Genomic DNA, 13,388 nt, shown 5'->3' on the forward strand with positions numbered 1-13,388 from the left:
TTCCCTGAAATAAAAATAATGTGCTTAAAGTGGTGAGTTTATCATTTCTGCGAGGGCTTGAAAGGTTTGTATATCAGGCACATCAAAGTTAAATGCAGGCTCATAATTACTTTAACGTGAATTTCTTGAGTTGAATACCTTGTTCCTCAAACAAAATCTACATTTATAAGCAAACTGAGCTCACATTTGTTTCCAAAGTGATCATAAATGTATTTCAAATGTCAACAGATATTTCCAAAAGGATTGCACTTAGCATTATTTCTCAGTATAGTCACCCACACTGTCAATACTACACAATTCTGAAATAAGTTTAGTTTATAATTCAGCATATTTGCCCTGTGTACACATATTCAACCTATATGTAGTCGTATTCAAACAGATTAATCGTAGAGAGCTTTTGATGACTTAATCTATGAATTAACAGCTTATTTCAACAAAAATAACATTTTTTATTGTAAACAATAAAGGTTGCTCATTGGGCTCTGCCCATTTTGCATACCATGTTTTTCCTTTGAGAATGCTGCTCCAGTTGGCTCTATAAAGCTTTGCATTTCTTCACTCTCTGTGGTAGGACACGGCTTTTTTGTTCCACTTCTAGAGAAGGAATTGCTGAGATTGGGTTTTGGTTTCAGAAACCTGCACCTTCTCCTGGCTATGTTGTTGTGTGCACCAGCAGGTTCTTCAGTAACTAATGAACTACAAATTAAAGAAATTAATTCTTTAGGTATGAAATAGAAACAAACTATTTTAATAGAAATGCATTATAAAACCACCGAAAATATTTGAAAAACACATTTACAATGAGAAATTCAAGTAAAGGACAACAATGCCAGAAAATCATCGATTTTCAATGGGCAAAAGGATAGCTGGTGTTTGTCCGTACCCAGCTTCAGCATTAAAAAAGCTTGTGGATTGGAGGACAGAGAAAATTCTGATGAAACTCAAACCTAGGAAAGAAAACACTGCACCGCATGTGGAATAGAGCTGAGCATCTGGAAGGACAAAGTTCCCAACATTACAACTCAGGTTTGCTTTGAGAGTAAGCACGAAATCTAAAACAATTAGTCAACATTATAGCATCCCCTCTCCCTACCACCTTCTTCTGGCTTCTGCCCCCTTCCTTTCTAGTCCTAATGAAGAGTCTCAGTCCAAAGCATCGACTTTGTACATGTTCAGCAGAGCATTGTGGGCCGAAAGGCCTGTATTGTGCTGTAGGTTTTCTATGTTTCTATGACTGTTTATTCATTTCCGTAGATGCGGCCTGACCTGCTGAGTTCCTCCAGCATTTTGTGTGTGTTGTTCTGGATTTTCAGCATCTGTAGAATTTCGTGTTTATGTGGCACACTATCTGCACCATACATGAATGAATTAGAGTAAGATAAAGGGGTGAGCAAGTTATGGAGACAGTTACTTTGCCTTTCCTAGTGATACTACAGCCATTACCTAGAAGCAGCTTTAGCTGATTCTCCTTTTGGAAGAGGAAGTTCTTGTGAGTCCAATTCAGCCTTCAGCTCTTTCTCTGCAGGAACACTCTGTGCATCAGCTCTGTCGGGCTTATCACCAACACTTCCAGTACTACACACTATGATCTGCAGGGAAGGAACTTCACCAGCAAGGCCAGATTCTTCCTCCAAGTTCTTCTGGTCCATACAGATCACACCTGTAAATGCAGTATCTGGCAAAGCAGCACCAAGCTCGGCACAGCCGCTCTCCCCTTCTATAGGAAAAACAACACAGGAGTTAACCTAGTCAGACAACAGAAACTGCTCTGTATTTTGAGTCTTGTGACACTATAAACATATTTTTCTGAACAGACTCACTACAGATAGCACCCAATATTCTATATCTATCAATCATTTGCACAGTTGAACATTTATTCATGAGAACAAGATATTTACTTAAACATATTCTAAGACTAGAACTTGAAAATACACTAATGAGTTCAGATTTTTTTTAGGAGAAAAATTAGCTATCAGCACATAAAGCATGATTTAGAGGGAAAGATCTTTTGATCATTTATAAACTCGGTGTGTTACTCCAGTATCACATAGATCATGTACCCAAAGTGGCCACTGACTGTATTTTCATGGCCTTCTGCTGCTGTAGCCTGTCCACTTCGAAGTTTGATGTGTTGCCAGAGAAAGGTAACTGCATGTGATGGTCTCTCTCTCTCTCTCCCCCTCACGTCCACTGCTCCCACAGGAAGATTCCTGCGCTCGTATGGACACTCTCTGCGTCTCGCTTGATGTCACCGGAGGATGATGTTGGAACCCTTGGTCTTGGGGCAAGGTTTAATCGACAGTTTGTAGATTGGACTCTGTAGTTCATGTTATGTTGTTTCTGTTTCTCATCGTTCTTTTGTTGTTGCTATTTTGTGCGATTTGAATTGAGGCAGACTGCCTCTGCAGCCCGAAGTTAATGAACAACATGCAGTTCGACTGAACCAAACTGACTATTTTGGATGATTCGTGGTTTGCAGTCTTATAACCTGTGTTTTTCCCTCTTTTTACCGTTCGCACGATTTGCGTTTTTTTGCATGGGGGGGCAGGTTTGATGATTTTCCTTTCATAGCTGTCTATGAGAAGACGAATCTCAGGGCTATTTACTGCATCATATTTTGATAATAAATGTACTTCAAACTTTGAATTTTCGAACTTTGTGTTGTGCGTTCAGAGATACTCTTCTGTACATCACTGTTGCCTTGTTAATGAGAGAGGTCAGAGGAGAATGGCCAGGCTGGTTCAAGTTGAGAGAAAGGTGACAATAGCTCAAATAATTACATATTACAACTGGTTTTTTTTGCACCAGAGAGCACTGAGCATGAAAATCCCAGGAGTCCGCAGTTTCTGAGATACTCAAATCATCCCGTCCAATCATTCCACAACAAGAGCATTTTTGTATCTGAGATATAAAAGTGCAAATCTATGTCAAACCATCTTCGTGATACTGAATTAACAACATATTTTATAAATGAGCAAAACAAATGTCAGGTTCTTACATACTCCCTGTGTCCATAAGAATTAGGCCATTTGGCCTATCTGCTCCGTCCTTCAATTATGGCTGATCTTTTGTCCCCACTGCTCAGCCTTCTCCCTGTAACCCTTGATGCCGTGGCCAATCAAGAACCTATCAAGCTCTGTCTTAAATATACCCAATGACCTGGCATCCACAGCTACCTGTGGTAACAAATTCCACAAATTCACCACCATCTGACTAAAGAAATTTCTCCACATCTCTGTTTTAAATGGACGCACCTCTCTCCTGAGGCACTGCCCTCTTGTCCAGGACTTACACACCATGGGAAACATCCTTTTCTACTCTGAATCTACTCTGTCCAGGCCTTTCAACATTTGAAAAGTTTCAATGAGATTCCTCTCATCCTTCAAATTCCAGCAAGTACAGACCCAGAGCTATCAAATGTTCCTCATAAGATAACTCTTTCATTCCCAGAATCATCCTTGCGAACCTCCTCTGAACCCTCTCCAATGCCAACATATCTTTTCTTAGATGAGGAGCCCAAAACTGTTCACAATACTGCCAGTGCCCCATAAAGCCTCAGCATCACATTCCTGGTTTTGTATTCCAGACCTCTTGGAATGAATGCTAACTCTGCATTTGCCTTCCTCACCACTGACTCTACCTGCAAGTTAACCTTCAAGGTGTTCTGCACAACGACTCCCAAATCCCTTTTCATCTGATTTTTGGATTTTCTCCCCATTTAGAAAAGTCTGCGCCTTTAATTCTACTACCAAAGTGCATGACCATATATTTTCCAAACATTGCATTTAATTTGCACTTTCTTGCCCATACTCCTAATCTAAGTCCTTCTGCAGCCTACCTGTTTCCTCAACACTACCTGCCCCTCCACCAATCTTCATATCATCTGCAAACTTGGCAACAAAGCCATTTATTCTATCATCTAAATTATTGATAAACAGCAGAAAAAGAAGTGGTCCAAAAACCACTAGGGATCCTTTTATTCCCACTCACTGCGTCCTACCAATCAGCCAATGCTCTAACCGTGTCAGTAACATACCTGTAATACTACGGGCTCTTAACTTGGTAAGCAGCCTCACGTGTGGCACCTTGTCAAAGGCCTTCTGAAAGTCCAAATACACAACATTCTCTGCACCCCTTTATCTATCCTACTTGTAATCTCCTCAAAGAATTACAACAGGTTCGTCAGCCAAGATCTTCCATTAAGGGGACCACGCTGACTTTGTCCTATCTTGTCCTGTATTTCCAAGTACTCCACAACCTCATCCCTACAATTGACTCCGATATTTTCCCAACCACTGAGGTCGGGCTAACTGGTCTATAATTTCCTTTCTTAAGGAGTGGAGTGAGATTTGTACTTTTCCAGTCCTCTGGCACCATGCCAGAGTCAAATGATTTTTGAAAGATCATTAATAATGCCTCAACAATCTCTCCCGCTACCTCTTTCAGAACCCTAGAGTGCAGTTCATCTGGCCTGGGTTACTTATGTACCCTTGGGTCTTTCAGCTTTTTGAGCACCTTCTCCCTTGTAATGGCAACTGCACTCACACCCTTCGACATCTGGCACACTGCTGGTGTCTTTCACCGTGAAGACTGATGCAGAATACTCACTTCGTTCATCTGCAGTCTCTTTGGCTGCTGTTATTATCTCTCCAGCCTCAGTTTCTAGCATCCGACACCCACTCTCATCTCTTTTATTTTTTACATACTTGAAAAAGCTTTTACTATCCACTTTCATATTGATTGCTAGCTTGCTTTCATATTTTATCTTTTCCCTCCTAATGATTCTTTTGTTCTCTGTAGGGTTTTAAAAGCTTCCCAATCCTTTGTCTTCCAACTAACTTTTGCTTTGTGTATGCCCTCTCTTTTGCCTTTACACTAGCTTTGACTTCCCTTGTCCTGGGCACCGACTGCCTGCAAGTCCAATGGAAATGAATGTTTGTGACAGCTCATAATATAGTGGCATTACATTACAAACACTTGAAAAATCCACCTTAAAATTAATACTCACCTTGAATTGGACCTTCGTTTGGAACTTCAAAAACTTCCTGTAAAATGAATAATTCCAAATTGTTTTCTTTGATAAATATCAATTTTACAGCAGCAACTGATTCTGAATATTTGCTCTAGATCCATAATTAAAATCTAGACTGTGTGACAGACTGCCATTATGCACAATGTGAAGATTAAAATGAATGTCTTTAAACCAATGCAGAGAATACACTAATATTCACAAATTAGTATTTTCAGATATTTTGCAGTCTTATTTTTAAATTTTTAACCTGTAATGTGCATTAGTACCTTTAACTTAATGCACTTTTGAAACTATTTTTAAAATTTGCTTTTGCCATGATTTATTTACTAAGGGCACAGCTGCCAATGATTCTCTAACATTATCTAAATATCTGCATTAGTGCTTTGTCGAAAACAATTGTGGAAACTTGCACTTACAACAAAAAGTTCAATCTGGTCAGCAGTTGCTGGGCGGTAATCTTCCTCTGGAATAAAGGTGCAAGACTGACTGGCTTCACGTTTATCACGTAACTCAAGAAGTGAGTGTTCAGCTTCTCTAGTATAGTTCTTGTCTGAGACATTAAGGGCTATTTCAAGCTGTGTGTGATAAATGGGAGTGAGAAGGTATGGAAAAGTTTCCAAATAAAACACATTTTAAAGCCGCATTTCTTGTTTCCAGTCGGTTTTACTAAATTGCACAAAGACCAAATATTTTAGTCTCGGTTATCTTAGAATATCAACTCAACTACCTACAAGAAATGCAGGTTTCTGGTACAAACATAAGGAAAATTGATGTAGAATTAAATCAACATAAAGCTAAAGCAAATATGAACAAATAATACCAAATCAACTGTGAAAAATAATAATTCCTTGCATTACTCTTGTTAATGGAATAAATTAACTTCATATAAACAATTCTTATGGAAACTATTGTCAAGGGATTGGAATAGGAGCGACAGGTGCCAATGAGAGATCACAGATACAGCTTCAAATGAAGGCAAGCCGCTACCCCCAGGAGAGGTGGCAAAGAAGACGTGATTGAATCAAAGCTGGTGGACAGAACAGGCAACAAGAAAGCTTACAAGTATAATTCAAGTGATATAAATTAAAATTATGCAAGCATAATGAATATTCCTTGCTGAGATCGAATTTATAACAATCTCATGGAAACACAGATACTGCATAAAATATTCTATTATTTGAACTATTAACAGTTATTTAGATTAGAAGGCAATTGCATGAAATATCATATCAATTAGTTCCACATAATTTACTGTAAAACCAAAATAGTAAAAATGAACCTGAACAGATTAACCTGCAACAAGAAAAAGTGACCTGTAAAGCAGAGATCATGAAAACCAGGGGTGAATCCACAAATACATTCAACGATAGGAAATCCAAGGTCCAAAGCAGAGGTTGAAAGGTTGGATTATTTTCTCTAAAACAGTGTAATTTAATAGAGAAAGAGTATTTTGTTGAGCAGTTTAACACAGTGCAGGCCCTTTGGCCCACAGTATTGTACCAACCCTTTAATTTACTCTGAGATCCACCTAACCCTTCTCTCTCTCATAGCCCTCCATTTCATTTATTATACAGGTACCTATCCAAGAAGTTAACTTAAACACAGTAGAAGGTCCTTTATACACTCCGTGGCCACTGTATTGATTACCTCCTGTAATGGAGTGGGCAGTGACTACAACCCATCCACTTCAAGGTTCAATGTGTTGTGTAGTCAGAGGTGCTCCTCTGTATACCACTGTTGTAGAGTATGGTTATCTGAGTTAATGTCACCTTCCTGTCAGCTTGAACCAGGCTGGCCTTTCTTCTCAAACCTCTCTCATTAAGAAGGCGTTTTTGTTCACAGAACTACTGCTTGCTAGATGTTTTTCGGTTTAAAGCCATCTAGTAGGCATTTGATAAATTCCCTCTCAGGATTCAGCACCAACCCGATTTTTCTTACCTACCCGAATACTGAAATCCCCTATGATAATTATAACATTATCCTTTTTACATGAACTTTTTGTCTCCCACTGTAAATAGTGTACAGGTCTGAATATAACTCCCATCAGGGTCTTTCTACTCTTGCAGTTTCTTAGTTCTACCCACAACGATTTTAGATCTTCCGATCCTACATCACCACTTTCTATGGATTTGATTTTAATTTCTTACCAACAGAGCCACCCCACCCTACCTGCCTGCCTGTTGATACGATGTGCATCTTTGGATGTTAAGCTCCAAACTTTGATCTTCTTTCAGCTCTGACTCAGAGATGCTCACAACATCATACCTGTGCTACAAGATCATCTACCTGATTTCATATACTATGTGAATTAAAACATAACACCTTCCATCCTGTTTTCATCACCCTTTTCAATGATGTTCCCATGACACTATTCAACTCATTCCACTGACTACAGGTTTGCCCTATCATCTGTCTGTCCTTCTTCACAGTCGTGCTACATACTGCACCTACTTGTATACCAATTGCCCCATCCTCAGCCCTATCACTCCAGTTCCCACACCCCCCCAATCAAATTAGTTTAAACACTCCCCAATTGCTCTAACAAACATTTCTACATTAGCCCCCTCAGGTTCAGCTGTAACCTGTCCTTTTCCTACAGGTCATACCTTCCTCAGAAGAGATCCCAATGATCCAGCAATCTGAAAACCTGCCCCCTGCATCAGTTCCTCAGCCATGCATTCATCTGCCAAATCATCCTATTCTTACCCTGACTGGCACTTGGCACAGGCAGCAATCCAGAGATTACTACCCAGGAGGTCCTGTTTTTCAGCTTTCTACCTACCTCCTTATATTCTCTCTTCAGAACCTGCTCGTTTTTCCTACCCACAGTATGTCATTGGTACTGATATGTACCATGACTTTGGAGTCCCTCTTTAGAATACCATGGACACAATCTCAGACATCCCTGACCTTTTGTGCCCACAGAATCCCCCATCACCTCTGCACTCTTTTTCTTCCCCCTTCCCTTCTGAGCCTCTCCTGACAGTCACCGAAGTACCTGACACCTGCAAGTTAGGGGTGACCATCTCTCTACAGTTCCTATCTATCACTTCCTCAATCCCGTATGAGCCAAAGGTTATTGAGCTGCAGCTCCTCAGAGACCATGATAAGGAACTGGAGCTTCATGCAGATGTAGTTACCAAGGAGACTGGATGCCTCCCAGAGTTCCATCATCTCACACGAAGAATATATCACTAACCCTGGATCCTTTCTCACTGCACCACCTATGTACCAACAGATAAAAGAGAAATACAATTATTAGTGCCTTGAGTATTCAGCCCCCACAACTACTTTCACATTTTACTGTTTCATTTTTAAATTTAAAATACATTGAAATTGGATTTTTTAGCTAATCTACAAAACATTGTGCATCACGTCAAATCAAAGAAAAATTTCAAAACCTGTCAACAATTTACTAAAAATTTAAAACCAAAATTAAGGTGAAAAAGTATTCATCCCATTTGTAACTAGTACACTAACTTTCCTCAGGAGCAACATGGGGAGGATATTAACGGACTTACTGATTACATCACTGGCTACATCAACTACTATGTGAACACTGTAATACCATTAAGTAGTGTTCGCTGCTTCTCTAACAACAAACCATGGATCACCAGTGATGTAAAGGCTCTTCTCAACTGCAAAAAGACAGCCTTTAGATCAGGAGACAGGGAGGAATTGAAACATGTGCAAAGGGAGCTGAAGGAGAAGATCAAGTCAGATAAAGAGGAATACAGGAGAGAGCTGGAGAACAAGCTTGGGCAGAGTAACACATGGGAGGTATGGAGAGGCATGAAGAATTTTATTGCCTAGCTGTAGAGCAGTTGTGAATAGGTTAATGAGTTAAACCAATTCTTCAATAGGTTGGAGAACTGCCCTCCTGTTTACACCCCCCTCAGCAAAACAGTACAGATGCAGAAGCACCGAATGCTCACTCAGCACCAACGCCTCCCCTCCTTCCTCCTCCAATTCAACACCGGGATGAAGAACACTGGCTACCACCATTTACATCCCCTCCTTGCCCTGAGCCTCCCATCCACGTCACCATATACCAATGCTATTAACCTCCCCCAGACCCACCCTCAACCAACACCCCAATCATCATGGACTCAAACTTCACTGCTGAGCTGGTGAGAGAGCTCTGGAGAAACTCAGACATGGCAAAGCACTGGACTGGATAGTGTGAATCCCAAAGTCTTGAAGGAGAGTGCTGAGCAGTTGTTTCGAGTTCTCCATCGTATTTCCCATCTGAGTCTCAGCCTGGAAAGGGTCCCAACTGTGTGGAAAACTTCGTGTGGTCCCAATACCCAAGAAGGGCCAACCGAAAATCTTGAATGACTACAGTCTGGTGGCCCTGACCCCACACATCGTAAAGACCCTAGAGAGGCTGGTCCTGATTCAACTCCAACCCCTGGTCAGATCAGCTCTCCACCTCCTGCAGTTTGCCCATCAGGAACACATTGTCACGTACCTGCTGAACAGAGCCTACTCCCATTTGGATAACCAGGGCAGTATTGTGAGGATCATTTTTTTGATTTCCCAAGTGCCTTCAATACCGTACAGCCCTCATTGCGAGGGGAACAGCTTCATTCAAATCAGATTGGCGCTTCTACTGTATCCTGGATAATGGACTATCCTGGAAAGGATGTGTGGTCATTGAAGAGACCCCAGAGGCTCAAGGGGATGACTCCAGAAATGAAGGGGTTAACAATATGAGGAGCATTTCACATCTTTGGTCCTGGACTCACTGGAATTTAGAAGGATGTATGGGGATCTCACTGAAACCTACCAAATATTGAAAGGACTAGATAAGGTGGATGTGCAGAGGATGTTTCCTGTGGTGGAAATACCCAGAACTGGGGGTACAGCCTCAAAATTGAGGGGCAACCTTGTAGAACAGAGGGAAAGAGAAATTCTTTTAGCTAGAGAGTAGTGAACCTGTGGAATGCTCCGCCACAGACTGCAGTGAAGGTCAAGTCCATGGGTATATTTAAGGCAGAAGTTGATATTTTCCTGATCAGTCAGGCCATCAAAAGATTTGGCAAGGAGGCAGGTGTATGAGGTTGAGTGGGATACGGGATCAGCCATGATGGAATGGCGGAGCAGGCTTGATGAGCTGAATAGCCTAATTCTGGTCCTATGTCTTACGGAAATGTTTGGATTAGAATTCATGAAACTCATTAAGTATAGCAAATGAATGAGCAGGAAGAACTAAGAAATAAGGCAAGTATAGTCAGCATACAGTGAATTTTGAACTGCAGAATACTCCATGCATAACTGCATGTTATGTAACGGTACATCACGTGAAATAAAGAGCACAAAGTTCTTAACTGTAGTATAAGGTAGCAGAGGTGTAGAGAAGTATAAAACTCAGGAAATATATAAATACAAGGGATTCTGCAGATGCTGAAAAAGAGAATAACACACACTCAGCAGGTGAGGCAGCTTCTATGGACAGAAAAAAGAAATTACATTTCAGCTGAGAGGACATAGGTGATCTGGAGCATAGATTTCCAGCCATTTGTGAGCAACTCACTCACACATGACTAGAGAACTTGGCCCATTTTCCAGATCAAAGCAAGTTAGTATGGGAAAATGGAGATTCGCTGATAAGTTAGAAAGAGGAGGTACAAGGCATGTAATGAATATATCAGAATGCTTAGTCGGGAAGCAAGTGGCTGGTATTGAGTATTTAAAAAAAAAATTACCTCTTCCATCGACTCCTCCACTTGGGCTTGCACAGGTTCAGGTGATCTAAGGCTAATTGGCACAAAAGCTGGTGCTTTGTTGACCTCCTCTGGGTTGATGGGATAGATGTCCTCCTCATGTTCTACCTCTGATTCGTCATCATCGTCCTCCTCCTGGGATGCTCTCAGGGTAACAAGTGGCATCTTTGTTGTTCCTTGGCTTCTGCTACCAGCAGTTCTAATTTGAGCCTCCTTCTTCCCCAACACTTTGCTGACTTTGGATTTAGTTTTCTGAGTTCGAACCAGTCTCGATCTGACTTTGCCCTCACTGTCTCCCTCAGATGAGAATGGAGGAGCTGGCGGTGGCTGATTTGCTGAAGGGTTATAAAATGTTGTAGGCTTGGGCTGCCTCCCAGATCTACAATAGAAACAAATTTATCTCTTGCGTCTATGCAACTGAATCCCAGAGATTCATAAAGATAAAATTTAGCTTTATTGAAACACACAGTGACAAATCAAATCAGCGAGGACTGTGCTCGGCAGCCCACAGGTGTCGCTGTGATTCCGGCACCAATAGAGTCTGCCATTAGCCCATTAACATTTAACATACATCTTTGGAATGTGATAAGAAACCTACATGGTCACAGGGAGAACATAAAATTCCTTACAGGTGGCAGGAACTGAACTCCCATATTATAGGTGGTGCTATATAGCTTGGCACTAGGTTAGGGTTGGTGCTTAATTGCGACCCACTAACACCTTTTTCTCAATTTATGTTGTTTTTGAATAGTACATCTGAAAATGAGTACCATGTTTTCACAAAAATGTGTAACTTTAATCAAAGGAATATCATCACTGTCAGATTCTGAGCTGAGTGGCCTAATAACAGGAGTTTGACATTCTACAGGCCATCAGTTAGTCAACAAGTACTCAGCTGATTGGATTTCTTCCTTTCATTGAGGAATTAAGGCCACCAACAAAAGTATGCCTACTGACAACAGGGATCAAGATAAACCACATCAAGTTTAAACCAAGACCTGAACCATTCATGCTATGCTTGCTCAGTGAGCTGGTATTGGGCAAAATTCAGGTGTGGATGCAAATGATCAAGATTATCCCCAAATCCACAGAGGGGTATTCAATTGAAAAGTGAACACTGATGCCCATACCTGGTTGGCTTGCTCATGATATTTTCCTGAACAGCAGCCAACATTAACTCCTCCTGCTCATTCTGTTCATCATGCTGAAATGTCTTTTCCGATTGTTGTTCTTTGTTAAAATTGCCAGTCCTCCTCGGTCGCTCGGTGATCGAATCAGGAACCTTTTTGCTCTTTGATTCCACTGTGTCTGAACATGCAGCATCCAGAGACTGGAATTCTGACTGGAAACCAAAGCAAAACTGGTTTTACAGTTGAACTGATCAGCACTATTGATTGAACTATCAGCACTAACAAGTTGTTCACTAACTACCCTTTATCAGATCTATACTCTGGCAACAGTTTCACTACCAAACTAAAGAATCAGTGAAAAGAAAGATACATAAATATGTATTTTATTCAGCTTTGTAATTACTCCAATTAACTTTAGCAATTCGTCAGTAGGAACTACATAGACGACGAGCCTGAGATACTAGATGGTTTAACTGATTATGCAATTAACACCACAGGATGTATAGCTTTGAGGAGCTTCAGTTTGAAGAGTTCTGATCAGCCATAGGTCATATATAGCTGGGCCTAAGACTTCACCTCAGAGTATATTTAGGAATGAGATACCATAGGCAATGCTACATCTTTCGTCTAATTTTTAAAAAGGAAAACAGTTTTCTGAGGTTTTCTGAAGCTTTAGGAGCAGCTGACTTGCACATGAATAATGAGAGAACTTGGACCACAGTTTCCAGGTGAAAGCAAGTTAGTAAGGAAATGAGAGATCAGCCAACAGAAACATAGAAACATACAAAACCTACAGCACAATACAGGCCCTCCAGCTGCAGCTCCTAACAAACTGGGTTAGGGATCTGGAGCAGGAGCCGGATGACCTCCGGATCATTCGGGAGAATGAGGAGATTATAGGTAGTAGCTTCAGGGAGGTAGTTACGCCAAAGAAGCAGCGTGCAGGTAATTGGGTCACTGTCAGGCGAGGGAAGGGGAAAGGGCAGGCAGAGCAGGGTTCCCCTGTGGCCATTCCCCTCAACAACAAGTATACCGATTTGGATACTGTTGGAGGGGATGACTTACCTGGGACAAACTGCAGCAGCCGGATCTCTGGCACTGAGTCTGGTTCTGCACTGCAGAAGGGAGGGTGGAAGAAGAGGAGAGCGGTAGTGATAGGGGACTCGATAGTTAGAGGTACAGAGAGGAGGTTCTGTGATCGTGACAGAGAATCCAGGATGGTTTGTTGCCTCTCGGGTGCCAGGGTCAGGGATGTCTCTGATCGTGTGCACAGCATTCTGAAGCAGGAGGGTGATCAGCCAGATGTCATGGTGCACATCGATACCAATGACGTAGGAAGAAAGAGTGTGGAGGTCCTGAAGAGCGAGTATAGAGAGCTTGGTTGGAAGTTAAAAAGCAGGACCTCGAGGGTGGTAATCTCAGGATTGCTACCTGTGCCACGTGCCAGTGAGGGTAAGAATAGGATGCTCTGGCGGATGAACATGAGGCTGAGGAACTGGT

General features: G+C 41.5%; 1 protein-coding gene across 3 annotated transcripts in view; it reads right to left on the minus strand.

The window, feature by feature from the left end:
- Positions 1–13,388, minus strand: part of LOC134357631 (transcription factor TFIIIB component B'' homolog) — a 133,094-nt gene that overhangs the window by 61,075 nt on the left and 58,631 nt on the right. For all 3 annotated transcript variants that reach the window (XR_010020682.1, XM_063069258.1, XM_063069257.1), the window contains exons 16-21: positions 11,889–12,100; positions 10,741–11,137; positions 5,449–5,607; positions 5,009–5,045; positions 1,444–1,717; positions 500–696 (exon numbers count right to left, since the gene is read on the minus strand). Coding sequence is in view for 2 of the 3 variants with exons in the window: in XM_063069258.1 (XP_062925328.1) it covers positions 500–696; positions 1,444–1,717; positions 5,009–5,045; positions 5,449–5,607; positions 10,741–11,137; positions 11,889–12,100 (1,276 nt within the window). In the remaining variant the exon portion in view is untranslated. The remainder of the gene's footprint in view (positions 1–499; positions 697–1,443; positions 1,718–5,008; positions 5,046–5,448; positions 5,608–10,740; positions 11,138–11,888; positions 12,101–13,388) is intronic.

Source organism: Mobula hypostoma, chromosome 16 (assembly GCF_963921235.1).
Source record: "Mobula hypostoma chromosome 16, sMobHyp1.1, whole genome shotgun sequence".
Taxonomy (NCBI): domain Eukaryota; kingdom Metazoa; phylum Chordata; class Chondrichthyes; order Myliobatiformes; family Myliobatidae; genus Mobula; species Mobula hypostoma.